General features: G+C 37.6%; 1 protein-coding gene and 1 pseudogene across 1 annotated transcript in view; both read left to right on the top strand.

Moving 5' to 3' along the window:
- The window catches only part of COPA (COPI coat complex subunit alpha), a 66,690-nt gene that overhangs the window by 8,343 nt on the left and 41,079 nt on the right, over positions 1 to 17,268 (top strand). Inside the window, exons 6-8 of the mRNA XM_045841616.1 lie at positions 41 to 150; positions 5,532 to 5,641; positions 7,199 to 7,298. Coding sequence (XP_045697572.1) covers positions 41 to 150; positions 5,532 to 5,641; positions 7,199 to 7,298 — 320 coding nt within the window. The remainder of the gene's footprint in view (positions 1 to 40; positions 151 to 5,531; positions 5,642 to 7,198; positions 7,299 to 17,268) is intronic.
- LOC123820689 lies at positions 15,492 to 15,979 on the top strand (annotated as a pseudogene).

The following is a 17,268-nucleotide window of genomic DNA, read 5'->3' as shown; positions in this document are numbered from 1 at the left end:
GCCTCTAATTTGGTATTGTCTTTCTTTTTTTCTTCTGCAGTGTTTTAACAGGGCACAACCATTATGTAATGTGTGCTCAGTTCCACCCCTCCGAAGACCTGGTTGTATCAGCCAGCCTGGACCAGACTGTGCGAGTTTGGGACATTTCTGGTGAGCTGCCCAAGTTCAGGGGAAAACCTAGTCATGTATGGCACAAAACCGCAATTGCTTAAATAGTGAAGGTAGTTAACTTGAAACAGGAAAATTTAGAATATTCTCCTCTCATATAGTAGCATCTTTTTTTCTGAGGATATTAAATCTCCTTTGATGGTTCTTCATGTTAGAGGTATTTCCTAAGAAAAGTGGTTGCTCTAGGAAATTAATTTGGAGAAAGTTGAACTTTTTAGTTAGATCAGTTTTAGTTCAAATCTATATACCGTTGGCAGAATCTGATTAAGAATCAAGCTTTACACTAAAATTTTTTTAAAAATCTATGACAGAATCAAATTTGGGGAATAAATTAGTACAGGGAAGCAGAACTCTTGGATCCTGTGACTTTATTCAGAAATAAGGAAAGTCTTTTGTATTTCTTCTAGTGTAAGGAGTGTGGGAAAGTGGGATAGGGGGTGCTATGTCCAGAATGCCTTTTAATATTAGAACAGGCTTCTAGGACCAGAAGTTAAAATAACGTATAGATTTTGGATAGTTGGGATAATCTCTCCTTTCATAGTTTGTGTATCTTGATTTTGTGACAGTATTTAAATGTTTAGTGCTGTATGGAGAAGACATGACAAGTTGCTAACTAGAAAATTTAAATTCAGAGAAAGGACTGTAGCTATGAGATCCATATCATGGAGAAATGGAAGTGCTTTGCTGGAAGTCAGTATACGGAAATGAAACTCTAAATGCTGTGGTTCTCTGCCCAGTTCAATTTACTTATCATTTTCTGTATTATCTCTATTTGTTTGTTGCCTTAGAAATTCTTGGAAATCAGGTTCTCTGAAAGGTCCACAGACTACAAAACAGTGTTTTCATTCTGTAAAAGGAAGGCCCCCTCATAGGTCTTACTTGGTTCTTTTTTGGTAACAAAGGAGTCACCCTTCTATATTGTATAGCCAAGGTGATAACTTTTCTCAACTCTTTTGTGGCTTGGTGGGTTGGACAATATGGTAGTTGCTGTTCCAACAAGCCAATTTAAACAGCAAGTTGAAAATTTGAATCCCTGAGTGCAGCATTTGGATGTTGTGATAGGTATTTTTTAAGATTCTTGTAGCACAGAAAGCCCAAGGGAAGATAAGGACAGTTGGAGAGTAGACCTCTAGATCATGGGTTCCAAATTAGAAGGGAGTGGTATAAACAAGATTGTACTGGAGATAGTTGGACCCTCTTCAGCTAGGGCATTTGCCATTGCACTTTTTCATCAGGCTGGTAGGTGTTTTGCAGTACACTCAGATGTTGACCAGCCATGCCAGCAGGAGGAGTTAGGCACAGACACTGCAAGCCTGTGCCCTTTCTTTACTCCTAGTACTAGGGAGCTTATTTTTCACTCTCCCAGGACCTAGCTGTGGCTTTTCATGGATTTTCACTACGTGCACATTCAAAACACCCTCTCTGTCTCAGGGCATAGATCCTGGCATATGCTGTTCCATCTGGTCAGGGGTAGTTACAATATTTAAAATAGCCTTTCCCATCTGGGGTTCTGTGAGAGAATTAAAGTTACAGAAATGCTTTGAGTGACTATTTTCTCAGTTCTTCTAAGAACAATGTTCAACTAATATCATTCTAGATCATAAAGAAGTTAATTTGTTATGTGCATAAATTGATGTTTTGGCCATCAGGGCTTAATTCTTTGCTAGTGCACTGGGTTGAGAAGAGCCTTACAGTGCTCTAACTCTCAGAGTTTATGCTCCCTGTTACTAGCACAGCAGTTTCCCTGTGGCTTAACTAATGCACTGGGGCAGCTAGGTAGATGGATTCTCATTAGTGATCAGGAAATGCTCAAGGCAAGAAATTCTTTTCTCTTTTGTAGGCAGGAGAACATTTTTGCATCAGTATTAAGGTCCTTATTAGAGAAGAGAAGAAAGTGTGTGACCTCAGTTGGGGTTTATATTTGCTCTTGAAGGTGTGAAGTGCACGGATTACTATGTAATAACATCGCAGTCTGATATTGAAAAATTTGTGCTAACTGCTGTACTGATATTAATGCTCTCTTTACCATTTCTAAGTGTTTTTCTCTACTCAAAACTGTCCTGATTTCCAAAATCCCTGACCCAGAGTAGAAGGAGATGCTTTGGTATTAACCAAATGGAAGGAGCTTTTGGGTTAGACTTTTACATTTTTCTTTCCTTTTCTAGAAATAAAATACTTTTTTTAGCAGTTATTTTTGCCTGAGTTCCAGTAAGTCTGACCACAGGAAGAGGAATTAGCTTTCAGATCTATTAGGGACCAGAGCTAATATTTCCAGGAGAGGAAACATTGGTTCTGGGTCAGAAAATGAATACCTTCACTTTTAGAGAATTGTTCAAAATTCTGATTTTTTTTGAGTGTCTGAAAGGGAGCACTCTGAACCAGATAAGCAATAAGAAAACATCTTTAGCCCTGACTACTGTAGCTCAGTGGATTGAGCGCAGGCCTGCGAACCAAAGGGCACATGCCCAGTCAGGGCACATGCCTGGGTTGTGGGCCAGTTCCCAGTGGGGGATGCACAAGAGGCAACCGCACATTGATATTTGGCTCCCTCCCTCCTTCTCTTGCCCTCTAAAGATTAAAACAAAACAAAACAAAACAGATCTTTAAAGGGAACCCTGTCTTGTTGATACCTCTCCCATGAGAATTGAACCCCATGGGGCTTAGCTTAACCTGAATCTTTTCTGTTAGCCTGGCAAAAAAATATTTACAATCAAGACATAGATATATAGAAGATAGGTTGTTTTTTTATCTTCTAAGTAAACTGAACTTATCTTAATATGCTGACACCTTTGCATGTCAAACCCATGCAATTCAGGTTTAATCTTTGCAATGACTACTAAAAAAGTATTAATTTGCTGCCAGCTTCTGTTCTCATCCCTCTCTTCTTACTAGTTCACCTGGTCCCCACTTAGAGGTATGCATCAAATAGGTCCATTCTGAGAGTATCTTCTCCCTGTGGATTTGAGTAGCTGCTATAGAAATTTTCCATCTGTCATTCAGTCCTAGTGAGTGACTTATTGAAGGCTCAATTATTTCTTCTCTGAGTATCTTTTCACTGCCTGTCACCTCATCTGTTTGTATTTGCCCTTTCTCTTTCCTGGATCATTATGAGCAAGTGCAACAAAGGCTTCCATTCTGTCCTACAGCTTTCCCTTTTAATGTGTTTGTTTGAAGCTTATTGGAGGTGTAGTTCTTCACAGCTGTATTTTTCTTTGGATCTGCCTCATACCCCAGACTCAGAAAATGTTGACAGATCCAATTAAAGGGACATTGAAATAAGTGGGAGGAGGCATCCCTATGATAATGTATTTATGAAGTTTTCAGCAAGTGTTTTGTTTTTTAAAGTGTTGGCTTTATTTCTCTCTATTAGCTAAATCAAGATAATTAAAACTGTTGTGTCCTTTTAAGCACTTACTTCTCTAATGCTGATATTTACATGCCACTATAATAGAAGAGAGATTATGATTCTAATGCAATGAAAATAAATGTTATTTTTAAACTCAAATGTTAGTATTTCCTACAGATGCTAAAATTTAGGCTTAAAACTATTTAAGTTATATTTTCAATGATAGCTTATATTTTTCCCTCATTATAGATACTTGATTTTTATTTTACAAATACCAGATAGTTCATTTTTCTCTTCGTCCCACCCCCCAAATTACATCAAAAGATGGGAATTGAGTCCCATTCTATTACCATATTCATAAACTGGTATAATTATGCTTGCTTGCCTGTCTCAAAAGGTTATTATCAGGATCAAATCACAGAACATATGTTAGACTGCTTTGAAAACCACAAAATTTTTTTCAAATGTAAGGTAGTAATGTTGTTATTTTAGTTCTGAATATAGAGCACAAATAGTAAGCTTTTAAGGTAAGTATAATTTTTGCCATAAATTTGGGTCCTATACAAATAACTATTTTTTCTTTTTAATAATGTTTTTCACTTTTCAATTACAGTTTCAGGTGTACAACCCAGCCATTAGACACTTACATAACTTACTAAGTGATCATCCCAGTAAATCTAGTACCTATCTGAGGCCATACATAGTTACTACAATGTTCTTAACTGTATTTTCTGTGCTGTGTTTTACATCCTCGTGACCATTTTTTCATAAACTTTTTGTTTTAAAAATATTTGTTTATTTGTTTATTTTGGGGGAGAGGGAAGGGAGGGAGAAAGAGAGGGAGAGAAACATCAATGTGTGGTTGCCTCTTGAGTACTGCCCCTTGGGGACCTTGCCCACAACTTAGGCATGTGCCCTGACTGGGAATTGAAACCATGACCCTTTGGTTCGCAGGCTGGCATGCAGTCCCCTGAGCCACACCAGCCAGGGCCCTATAACCATTCTGTAGCTACAAATTTGTACCTCTTACTCCTTTCACCTTTTCCATCCACTCTCTTAAACCCCCTCCCATTTGGCAACCATCAAAATGTCCTATGAGTCTGTTTCTGTTATGCGTTCATTTATTTTGTTTCTCAGATTTCACATTTAAGTGAAATCACACAGCATTTGCCTTGCCTTTTTCTGTCTGAGTTATTTCAATCAGTACAATACCCTCTAGGTCCATCCATGTTGTTGAAGATGGCATGATTTCATTCTTTTTTATTGCTGCAAATAAGACTGTTCTTACCATGGTGTCTTTTTTCCATTGTTTTCAAATTATGGGCTAATTCCTCCAAATGAAACTAGCCTCCAGAAGTTTTAATGACAACGTATATGTATTGAAATCTATTACCAGTCTTTTAAGGAAGAGCTTAATGGGACATGACAGATTGAATTATTTTGTCCCCTGCCCAAGAGTCAAGTAGAAGACAGTACACTTTTTGCATAGTTTATAGTTTATAGTATCTTTCTCCATATAGCTCTTTTATATTTAATAGGCCTAGTTTCCTTATGTCTTTTGGAACTTCCTTATGAGTTGCCTAAAAGCTCCCAGTTTGAGAAACACTGAGCTGTGGTCTCCTTGAATACTTTTTCTTTGAAAATTCTTTGAGATGATGAAACAAAATTTGCTATAGATTTCATGAAGTTGAAAGTTGTAAAGTAGAAATTGAATATTTACCTCTTCAGGTGAGATTTGTTGAAGAAGTTAGTTGTGTTAGAAGTTTGGCCCTTGTCTTCCAAGGAGAAATCTCAGTAGTGGGCCTGGTAAGTGTTAAGGGAGCAGAAGAAAATGTAGTGAATGGACCCATTCTTCAAGATTTTGAACATTTCTAGAAAGAAATAGATAGGAGTCTCTAAATTTCTTTCTCCCTTTTCTTCAACATTAGTCTATCACTGTACCTTTCTGTGCTTCTGTTATGGTGCTCTTTTTGGTAACATGTTTATATCTTTCATCCCACTCCTTACCCCCTCAAAGGTCTAAGGAAAAAAAACTTGTCCCCTGGTGCAGTGGAGTCGGATGTGAGAGGAATAACTGGAGTTGATCTGTTTGGAACTACGGATGCAGTGGTGAAGCATGTACTAGAGGTACTTGTCTTTAGAGCCATCAGCTGATTATGAGCTCCAGGGAAACAGTGACAGTATGTCATTGAAGTGTTTATTCTTTCAATAATTATTTATGCAGTTCTTAATTAAGTGCTAGGCACTGTTTTGAGGCACTGGAAATAGAATCGTGGGTGAGTCCACGGAAATGAAACTTACATACTACCTAAGGGAGAATCATGGTATCTTACAGAAACGGTGAGAAGAGAAGGAGTAAGCTGTCATAAGCTCCATCACCATCCCAAAGCAGAGCCCATTCTCAAGCCTATTGTGAGGGAGAATGGGATTGAGGGGGAGAAGGGGGGATTTAATCAAAGTTATTGGAAACCAACCATAAATAAGTAATTTGCAAGCACAGTAGAAAAATACAAAAGCATTTCTATCTTAATAGAAAATAGATTTTTAAAAAATATCTAATTTAATCTTCATAGTTATCCATTGAAAGAGACATTGTTAGCCTCATTTTGCTGAAATGAGATTAAAAAATTGAGATTTAGAAAAATTAAGCAATTTCCCAAAGTCCACATGTATCTAGTAAATAGATTTCAACTTGGATTACTCCAAAACCCATGTGCTTTTCACCACATATCTCTCAGAAATAATGCTAATTTGAAACTGCCTTATCTATGATTATGTCACAATACAGAATACAACTATATAAATAGGGTACAATATAGCTTAAAAAATTAGCAGTACTTAAACTTTGTGGTCTGAACCTCTTTACATTCTTAAAACTTATTGCCCCCAAAGGGTTTTTGTTAATGTGAGTTATAGCTGTCAGTTTTTACCATATTTGAAATGTTTTAAAGCTAATAACCTTTAAAATATAAAATGTATAAGTACACATTCCATTAGCTATCAAAGCAATGACATCATATGTCATGTAACCTGTAGGAAACTGTACACTTATGAGAAAGTAAAATGAAGAAGCAAATAATGTCTTAGAGTTATTATGAAAATAGTTTTGACCTTGATTTCCTAAGAGAATCTGGATGATCAGTCAAGTATATTCTAACTACACTTTGAGAACTTCTTCATTAAGTTATAAAATTGGCCTTTTTTTTCTTTTTAAGATTTTATTTACTCATTTTTAGGGAGAGAGGAAAGGAGGGAGAAAGGGAAAGAAACATTGATTGGCCACCTCTTGCACATGATCCAAATGGGGACCTGGCCCACAACCCAGACATACGCCTGACTGGGATTGAACCAGTGGCACTTTAGTCTGTGGGACAACACCCAACCAATGGAGCCATATTGGTCAGGGCTGGTTGTTATTCTTGAGATGTTATAGTTAGTTGGAGAAATTTCTAAATGGACAAGTAACAAAACCAGGCAGTATATCACAAATGCAAATGAAGCTGAATTTGGGGATAATATTGGATAGATTGACATAGTAACTCTATTTCAAATCTTAGAGCAGCATCGTCTTACTATATGAAGAGTACAAATCAGAGACACTTCAACTGCCAGCATGGTTCATCGGCTTTCTTTGAGTAATGGACATAAAGCCATTTTAGAAGAACCGCTTCTTTTTTTCTGCAGGGTCATGATCGTGGAGTAAACTGGGCTGCCTTCCATCCCACTATGCCCCTTATTGTATCTGGGGCAGATGACCGTCAAGTGAAGATCTGGCGCATGAATGGTAAGTGAACAGTGATGATGGTATCACCATGATTAAAAAATTGACTGCTGGCCAGCAAGGTGATGTAGCTTTGGTGATCCAGGTTTTCTGGATTTAGTGACCCAATTTCTTACCTTAGGTGTTTATGCTAACCCCCAGGGGCATAAAAATTTCCTCATTCCCTGTTTTCTCACAATGGCATCCTGATTTTGAGGAGTATGAACACAGTGAAGAGTAAGAATTTATTCATTTCAACAAATGTTTATTTTTATTAATTTTTATTAAATTTATTGGGATGACATTGATTAATAGGATTATATAGGCTTCAAGTGTAGAATCTGTGATGCATGATCTGTATATTGCATTGTGTGCCTACCACCCAAAGTCAAATCACCTTCTATCACCATATATTTGGCTTCCTAATCCTTTACTATTCCCCAACCCCTCTTCCTTCTAGTAGCCCCCATACTCTTGTCTGTTTGTTTGAGTTTCAATTTTATATCCCACATATGAATGAAATCATATGCTTCTTAGCTTTTTCTGACTGACTTACTTCATTTAGCATAATATTCTCAAGATCTGTCTATGTTGTTGCAAATAGCAATATTTCATCTTTTCTTGAGGCTGAGTAGTATTCCATAGTATATACGTATCTTCTCTATTCAGTCATCTATTGAAGGACACTTTATTTATTTCATGTCTTGGCCATTGTGAATAGTGCTGCATTGAATATTGGGGTGTATATATCTTTGTGAATAAATGTTTTCAAGTTTTTCAGGTAGATACGCAGAAGAGAGGTTGCTGGGTCATATTGTAACTGTATTCTTAATTTTTTGAGGAACAGCCATACTGTTTTCCATAGTGGCTGTACCAGTTTATATCTCCACTTGCAGTAAATAGGAGTTTCTTTTCCTCCACAACCTCTTCAGCACTTAGTATTACTTGTCTTGTTGATAATAGCCATTCTAACAGGTGTGAGGTGGTATTTTATTGTAGTTTTGATTTGCATTTTCCTAATAGCTAGTGAAGTTGAGCATTTTTTCATGGATTTCTTGGCCATTTATATGGCTTATTGGGAGAAATATCTGTTCAGGTCCTCTGCCCATTTTTTAACTGGACTGTCTGTTTGGTGTTGAGTTCTATTAGTTCTTAATATATTTTGAATATTAACTCTATGTCAGAGCTGTTGTGTACAAATATCTCATATTTGGTTGGTTGCCTTTTTGTTTTGTTGGCTTTTTTCTTTTCTGTGCAGAAGCTTGTTAGTTTGATGTAGTCCCATTCATTTATTTTTGACTTTACTTCCCTTGCCTTTGGGGTCAAATTAATAAAATCTTCTGTAAGACCAAGGTCCATAAGTTTAGTATCTGTGTCTTCTGTTATGTAATTTATTGTTTCAGTTCTTACAGTTAGGTCTTAGATCCATTTGGAATTAATTTTTGTACATGGGAACAAACTATAGTCTAATTTCATACCATGCGGCTTTCTAGTTTTTCCAGAACCATTTATTGAAAGATACTCTTTTTTCCATTATGTGTTTTTGGCTCGTTTGTCAAAAATTATTTGCTCATATACATGGGTGTTTATTTCTGGGCTCTCAGTTCTGTCCCATTGGTCTGTGTGTTTCTGTTTTTCTGACAATACCATGCTGTTTTGATTATTGTTGCTCTGTAGTATAATTTGAAGCTAGGTGGTATGATACCTCCAGCTTCATTCTTTTTTCTCAGGATTGCTTTGGCTATTTGGGGTATTTTGTGGTTCCATACAAATCTGATTATTTTTTTGTTCTATTTCTTTAAAAAATGACATTGGGATTTTGGTGGGAATTGCATTAAATCTGTGAATTGCTTTGGATAATATGGACATTTTCACTATGTTGATTCTTCCAATCCATGACCACAGAACATCTTTCTATTTCATTTTGTCTTTTTCAATCTCTCTTAATAATGGTTTGTAGTTTTCAGTACATAGGTACTTCACATCCTCAGTTAAATTTATTCCTAGGTATTTATTCTTTTGTTGCAATTCCAAAGGAATAGTTATTGTTGTTGTTTTCATTTCTTTTTCTGAGATGTCATTATTATTACATAGGAATGTGGTGGATTTTTGCACATTGATTTTGTATCCTGCAAATTTACTGTATTTGTTTATTGTTCCTAATAGTTTTTGGTGAGGTCTTTAGGGTTTTCTATATATAGAATTATGTTATCTGCAAAAAGTGACACTTTTACTTCTTTCTTCCCAGTTTAGATGCCTTTTATTTCTCTTGTCCAGTTGTTCTGGCTAGGACTTACAGAACTATGTTAAGTAAGAGTAGTAGATTGGACATCCTTATCTTGTTCCTGATTTTGGAGGAAAAGCTTTCAGTTTTTCACCATTAAGTATATTAGCTGAGGGTTTGTCATATATAGCCTCTGTTATGTTGCGGTATTTTCCTTCTGTACCCATTTTATTGAGTATTTTTTTAAAGATTTTATTTGTTTATTTTTAGACAGAAGGGATGGGAGGGTGAAAGAGAGGGAGAGAAACATCAGTGTGTGGTTGCCTCTCACGTGGCCCCCACTGGGGATCTTGCAACCCAGGCATGTGCCCTGACTGGGAATCAAACCAGCAAGCCTTTGGTTTGAAGCCCGCACTCAATCCACTGAGCTACACCAGCCAGGGCCCATTTTATTGAGTATTTTAATCATAAACGTATATATCAAATGCTTTTTCTGCATCTTGATAAAATCACATTTCTATCTTTTATTTTATTAACGTGCTGTATTACATTGATTGATTTGAATATGTTGAATCATCCTTGTGCCCCTGGAATGAATGCCGTTTGATTGTGATGTATTGTTTTTGATGTATTTTAAAAAGATTTAAATTATTTTTAGAGAGGGAAAGGGAGAGATCAAGAGAGGGAAAGAATCATTGATCTGTTGTACTCCCAAACCTCCAGCTGGGGACCTGGCCAGCAACCCAGGCATGTGCCCTGACCAGGAATTGAACTGGCCATCTTTACATTTGCAGGCCAGTGCTCAATCCACTAAGCCACACCAGTCAGGGCTATTTTTTGATATGTTGTTGTATTCAATTTGCTGGTATTTTTTTTTTAAATTTTATTTATTTATTTTTAGAGAGGGGGGAAGGGAGGGAGGGAGAAAGAGAGGGAGAGAAACATCAATGTGCTAGAGATACATCAGTGGGTTGCCTCACACATGCCCCCAACTGGGGAACTGGTCTGCAGTCCAGGCATGTTCTGTGACTGGGAATTGAACCAGTGACCTTTAGGTTCACAGGCTGGCACTCAGTCCACTGAGCCACACTAACCAGGGCAATTTGCTAATATTTTGTTTAGGATTTTTGTATCTGCATGTATCAGAGATAGTGATCTGTAGTTTTCTTTTTTGTGTTATTGCCAGGTTTTGATATCATGGTTATGTTGGCCTCATAAAATGTCTTAGGATGTATTGCCTTTTCTTCAGTTTTTTTGGAAGAGTTTGAGAAAGACAGGTATCAAAGGGTTTTTTTAGTGTTTGCTAGAATTCACTGGTGAAGCCATCTGATCCTGGACTTTTATTTTGTGGGAGGATTTTGATAGTTGTTTCAACCTCATCACTATTGATTGTTCTATTTAGATTTTCCAGTTCTTCATGATTCAGTCTAAGAAGGTTATATTGTTTTACAAACTTACCTCTTTCTTCTAGGTTATTGAATTTATATACAGGGTCTGTCCAGAAAGTATCCAGACATGTAATATGAAAAATAGAGACATGTATTGAAGAAGATGCAAGAAAAATTGTGCATAGGTCAATGACACCTCAGTTCACTTCAAAGTAGGCACCTTGGGACTTCACACAGTTCTCCCAGTGGCCATCAGCTGCCTTGTCATATTTTCCTGAATCTTACTGACAGTCTGAAATCTCTTCCCCTTCAAAGGTGATTTTAGTTTTGGGAAAAGCTAGAAATCACAGGGTACCAAATCTGGGCTGTAGTGGGGCTGAGTCACCTGCGTGATTGTGTTTCACAAAAAATCTCTGCATCAGATATGATGCATGGGCATATACGTTGTCATGATGAGGCTGCCAATCGCCAGTTGTCCATAGTTGCAGCCTACTAAATCCAAATAGTTTCCATGGAGGAATGTTCAGGCTTAAAGCAAAATTTGATGCAGACTTGTTGCTCTACTCAGTCATTTTAAATGCAGTGACCACAGAGTACACATGCTCACTCAATGGCGTCTACCACCCCCACTGACTAGTACAGTGAAGTTGTTATTGTTCATGCATGTGCATTCCAGTCCACTCTCCTTGGCTGCCAGGTTACAGTGATGTTGTGCTAACCGTTCTCATTACATTAACAATGACTGGACTTTTTCTAGATAGGCCTTGTAGTTTTAGTATTCTAACATGATCCTTTGTATATCTATGATGTCTGTGGGAGCTTCTCCTCTTTCATTCCTTATTTTGTTTATGAGGTTTTTTTTTTGCTTGGTGAATCTAGCCAGGGGTTTGTCAATTTTATTAAACTTTTCAAAGGACAACTCTGCGTTGTATTTATTTTATGTACACTCTTTCTGTTCTCTGTTTTTTCAATTCTGCGTTAATTTTTATTATTTTCTTTCTTTTTTGTAAAATATATTTTATTGATTATGCTATTACAGTTGTCCCATTTTTTTCTCCCCTTAATTCCCCTCTGCTGTGCAACCCCCTTCCCACCAGCACTCCCCCTCCCTTAGTTCATGTCCGTGGGTCATACATATAAGTTCTTTGGCTTCTCCAAATCCTATACTATTCTTAACCTCTCCCTGTCTGTTTTGTATCTACCATTTTTGTTTCTTATTCCCTGTACCTTTTTCCTCATTCTCTCCCCTCCCACTCCCTGCTGATAACCCTCCATGTGATCTCCATTTCTGTGATTCTGTTCCTGTTCTAGTTGTCTGATTAGTTTTAGTTTTGTTTTTTTCTAGGTTCAGTTGTTGATAGATGTGAGTTTGTTGTCATTTTACTGTTCTTATTTTTCATCATCTTTTTCTTAGATATACCCCTTTAACATTTCATATAGTAAGAGCTTAGTGATGATGAACTCCTTCAACTTGACCTTATTTGGAAAGCACTTTATCTGCCCTTCCATTCTAAGTGATAGCTTTGCTGGATAGAGCAATCTTGGATGTAGGTCCTTGCCTTTCATGACTTGGAATACTTCTTTCCAGCCCCGTCTCGCCTGCAAGGTTTCTTTGGAAAAATCAGCTGACAGTCTGATGGGAACTTCTTTGTTGGTAATTGCCTCCTTTTCTCTTGCTGCTTTTAAGATTCTCTCCTTCTCTTTCATCTTGGGTGGTATAATTATGATGTGCCTTGGTATGTGCTTCCTTGGGCCCAACTTCTTTGGGACTCTGAGCCTCTTGGACTTCCTAGAAGTCTATTTCCTTCACCAGATTGGGGAGGTTCTCCTTCATCATTTTTTCACATAAGTTTTCAATGTCTTCTGTTTCTGGCACCCCTATGATTCAGATGTTGAAATGTTTAAAATTGTCCCAGAGGTTCCTAAGCCTCTCCTTGGGTTTTGAATTCTTGTTTCTTCATTCTGTTCTGGTTGAATATCTATTTCTTCCTTCTGCTCCAAACAATTTATTTGAGTCCCAGTTTCCTTTTCTTCACTGTTGGTCCCCTGTACATTTTCCTTTATTTCACTTTTTATAGCCTTCATTTTTTCCTCTATTTTGCAACAATACTCAACGAATTCTGTGAGCATCCTGATTACCAGTGTTTTGAACTCTGCATCTGATAGGTTGTCTGTCTCTTTATCACTTGGTTGTATTTTTTCTGGAGGTTTTGATCTGTTCTTTTATTTGGACCATTTTTTTTTTTTTATCTCAAGATGCCTGTTATGTAGTAAGGGGCAGAGCCTTAGGTATTGACCAGGGCAAGGCAACCCAGGTTGCTGCAGTTGGCAGTATGTGAGGGAGGTGTCAGAGAAGGAATAGTGCCTTGCTTGGCTCTGGGCTGGCTTTTAGTCACTTCCCCTGCTACCTACAAGCAAATTGGGGCCTTCTGGTGCTGATTCCAACGTGCATGTGTTTGTGTACATTCTAGGACCCTGTGGGTGACTCTAATGGATTCTCCTATGAGGCATGGGAGTTGCTGCCGCAACCCCCACACATTTTTTAATTTGTTGCTCTCCTTGTCTTGGTTGTGTAAGGAGGCAAAGTGTATCTACCTATGCCTCCATCTTGGCCAGAAGTTCTAATTTTTATTATTTTCTTTCTCCTGACTTTGGGTTGCTTTGTTCTTCCTCTTTTAGTTCTTTAAGATATAATGTTAGGTTGTTTACTTGGGATTTCTCTTGTTTTTTGAGATAGGCCTATAATGATATAAATTCTCTTATTACTATTTTCATTGCACTCCTGAAATTTTGATATGTCATATTGTCATTCTCATTTGTGTCTACATGTGTTTTGCTCTCACCTTTTTTTTCTTTGACTAATTTTTTAGTAGTATGTTGTTTTATCTGCACATATTTATAGGTTTCTTTACTTCCTTTTGCAGTTGATTTCTAATTTCAAGTCATTGTGGTCAGAGAATATGTTTGATATGATTTCCGCATTCTTAAATTTATTGAGGCTAGTTTTGTGACCCAACATATGGTCTGTCCTTGAGAATGTTCCATGTGCACTGGAAAAGAATGTATAATATGATGCTCTAGGGTGAAAGGCTCTATAAATATCAGTTAAGTCCATTCATTCTAATGTGTCATTTAAGGCTGATTTTTTCTTAATTGATTTTTTTGTTTGGGTGACCTATCTAGAGTTGTCAATGGAGTATTTAGGTCTCCTACTATGATTGTGTTTTTCTCAGTTTCTCCCTTTAATTCTGTTACTATTTGCTTTATGTATTTTGGGGTTTCCTGATTGGGTACATATGTATTGAGAAGTGTTATGTCTTCTTGGTGTAGGATTCCCTTTATCACTATAAAATGTTCATCTTTGTCTCTTGTTATCTTGAAATCTATTTTGTCATATATAAGTATGGCTGCATCTGCTTTTCCGTGGATGTTATTTGCTTGGAGAGTTATTTTTCACCCTTTCACTTTGAGTCTGTCTTTGTCTTTGCAACTTGATATGTTCCTGAAGGCAGGATGTGGTTTTGTGATCCAGTCTGCTACTATGTACCTTTTTATTGATGAATTCAGTCCATTTACATTTAGGGTGATTTTAATTTTAAAGATTTTATTTATATTTTTGTAGAGAGGGGAACAGAGGGAGAAAGAGAGGGAGAGAAACATCAGTGCCTCTCGCACACTCCCAGCTGGGGACCTGACCTGCAACCCAGGCATGTGCTCTAGACTGGGAATCGAACTGGTGACCCTTTGGTTCACAGGTTTGCAGGCCGGCACTGAGCAACTGAACCACACCAGCCAGGGCTAGGGTGATTATTGGTGTATGAGGATACCCTATGACCATTTAATCTTTTGTTTTCTGGTAGCTCTTTGCCTTTATTGGTTCTTTTCCTTTGTGTTTCTGTTTCTTTGGTTTGGTGGCATTTCATCATTTTTTCTGTTTCCTCCTTTTTTAAGTTATGTGTCTCAGTTTTGGGTTTTTTGCTGTGTGGGTACCATTAGATTTATGAAACAGGAAGTTTTATATGTACACTATTCCTTTTTATTTTGAATGCATCTGATATCCATCCTTCTTTGCAAATCCGGACCTTTATTCTCTCCCCTTTTATGTTTTTGATTCTCACAAATTATGCCTGTTTATGCTTTAAGTTTGTTGGGGATCTTACTTTTAGTTTTGTGACCTTTTGTTCTTTGTTTCATATGGAATAACCCCCTTGACTATTTTCTGAAATCGAGGTTTTCTGTGATTAATTCCCTTAGCTTCTTTATGTCTGGAAAAGTCTTTATTTCTTCTTCATAGCTAAATGATAACTTTGCTGGATATGTATGTTCTTGGCTGGTAATTTCTCTCAGTAGTTTGGATATTTGGTTCCACTCTCTTCTGGCTTGTAGTGTCTGTTGAGAAGTCCAATGATAACCTAATAGGCTTTCCTTTATAGGTTACTTCTTTTTTTCCCCTTGGCTGCCTTGAGAATTATTTCTTTGTCATTAGCCTTTGACAATTTTAATACACCATGCCTTGGAAAAGACCTTTTTGGATTGAGGTGATTAGGCATTCTGTTTGCTTCTTGGATCTGAGGATCTAATTTTCATAGGTTTAGAAAGTTCTTGTCGCCTTTTCGTCCGACATCTTCTCAGGTAGCAGTGAGATCTGGTGCTCCTCGAGTTTCAGAATGCCTCCGAAAGACGACAAGAAGAAGAAAAATGCTGGGAAGTCTGCCAAGAAAGACAAAGACCTAGTGAACAAATCTGGGGGCAAGGCTAAAAAGAACAAGTGGTCCAAAGGCAAAGTTCGGGACAAGCTCAATAACCTAGTCTTATTTGACAAAGCAACATATGATAAATTCTGTAAGGAATTCCCAACTACAAGCTTATAACCCCAGCTGTTGTCTCTGAGCGACTAAAGATCTGTGGTTCCTTGGCTAGGGCAGCTCCTTAGTAAAGGACTTATTAAACTAGTTTAAAAGCACAGAGCTCAAGTAATTTACACCAGAAACACCAAAGGTGGGGATGCCCCAGCTGTTGGTGAAGATGAATGAAACAACAGGTCCCACCAGCTGTACATTTTGAAAAATAAAACTTTATTAAACAAAAAAAAAGTTCTTGTCAACTATTTGTTTGAATAGGCTGTCTATTACCTTCTACTTATTTTCTTCTTTTGCTTCTCCTGATGGAGTCGGATAGTTCTCATAGAGTTATTTCTTTCTTTCTTTCCTTTTTAATGCTCAAGTCTCTGTCTTCTTCCCTCCCTGTCATTTCTAGATTTCTGTTTTTGATATCACTTACTCTTTTCTTCACCTGGTGAGCTCTATTTCTTATGCTTGCTAGTTAATTCTTGATTTATTTTATTGAGTTCCTCATCTCCAGAATTTCTGTTTCGTTCTTTTTTAAAGTTTTAAAGTTTTAGTCTCTTTGGCAATGTGCTCATTTTGTTTATTAATTTTTTTAAACTCATTAAATTGCCTATTTGTGTTTCCTTGAATCTCATTGAGTTTTTCAGAATTGCGATCTTGAAACCTCTGTCATTTAAGTCACATACTTCCATGTCTTTAAGTTTGTTTTCTGGAGATTTTTCATTTTCTTTCTGAGTTGCCTCGTTACCTTGGTTATTCATGGTATTTGATGAATTTCTTCTTGGTCTAGGCATCTATGTATGAGAGGCACTTCTTTAACAGATTGGTAAAAAGAATTTTCTCTTGTTTTCCAGTAGGTGGCACTGAATCACAAACTTCTTAGCTCTCTTGTATGTCTCTGGCTTTTCAGATTTCCACAGGGTGGTAGAAAATGGCCTGTGCTTCCTGAGAAGCTGGGTTATCTCCCCTGTAATTTGGTCATCCTGGTTTAAGGGGACCAACCCCATAGGGGAATGCTACTGGTGATATGACTCCACGTCTGTGACATCCCAGTGCTATCCTCCACAACCACATGCTGGCAGTGCAGCGGTGATGTGTAGGGATGGGTGAGCTGGAGGAAACGGCCGCCTCTTTTGTTGCTTTTCTTTCCAGGTAATGGTGACCAGTGAGGCTTTCCCCCAGCACCTTCACCCAAACCTGGGCTTAGTCACAAAGTGCCCCTGTCACTCAGGGAAACAGTGATTCTGTGGTACCAGTTCTTGGATTTGCAGATAATGTGCCCTGCAACCCAACATGTGGGATGAAGGGAGGTGCCTTCTGAGAGGTTAAGAAGAGGCCAGGCTTCTCCCAGGGAGTGGGGGAAATGGAGATAACTATACTTGAACAACAATAATAAATGAATGAATGAACAAACAAACAAATAAATAAGGAAGCCAGACTTTGTGGCTTTGTTTCTCTGTCTGAAATGACAGTTTCCAGACAACTAAGGCCATACCTCTGTGCTTCAAACCTGCCCAGGTCACCAGACTGAACCA

The sequence above is a fragment of the Phyllostomus hastatus genome, unplaced genomic scaffold, assembly GCF_019186645.2.
Source record: "Phyllostomus hastatus isolate PE091 unplaced genomic scaffold, TTU_PhHast_1.1 phas_contig_36, whole genome shotgun sequence".
Taxonomy (NCBI): domain Eukaryota; kingdom Metazoa; phylum Chordata; class Mammalia; order Chiroptera; family Phyllostomidae; genus Phyllostomus; species Phyllostomus hastatus.
This window is presented reverse-complemented; position numbering and strand designations above follow the sequence as displayed.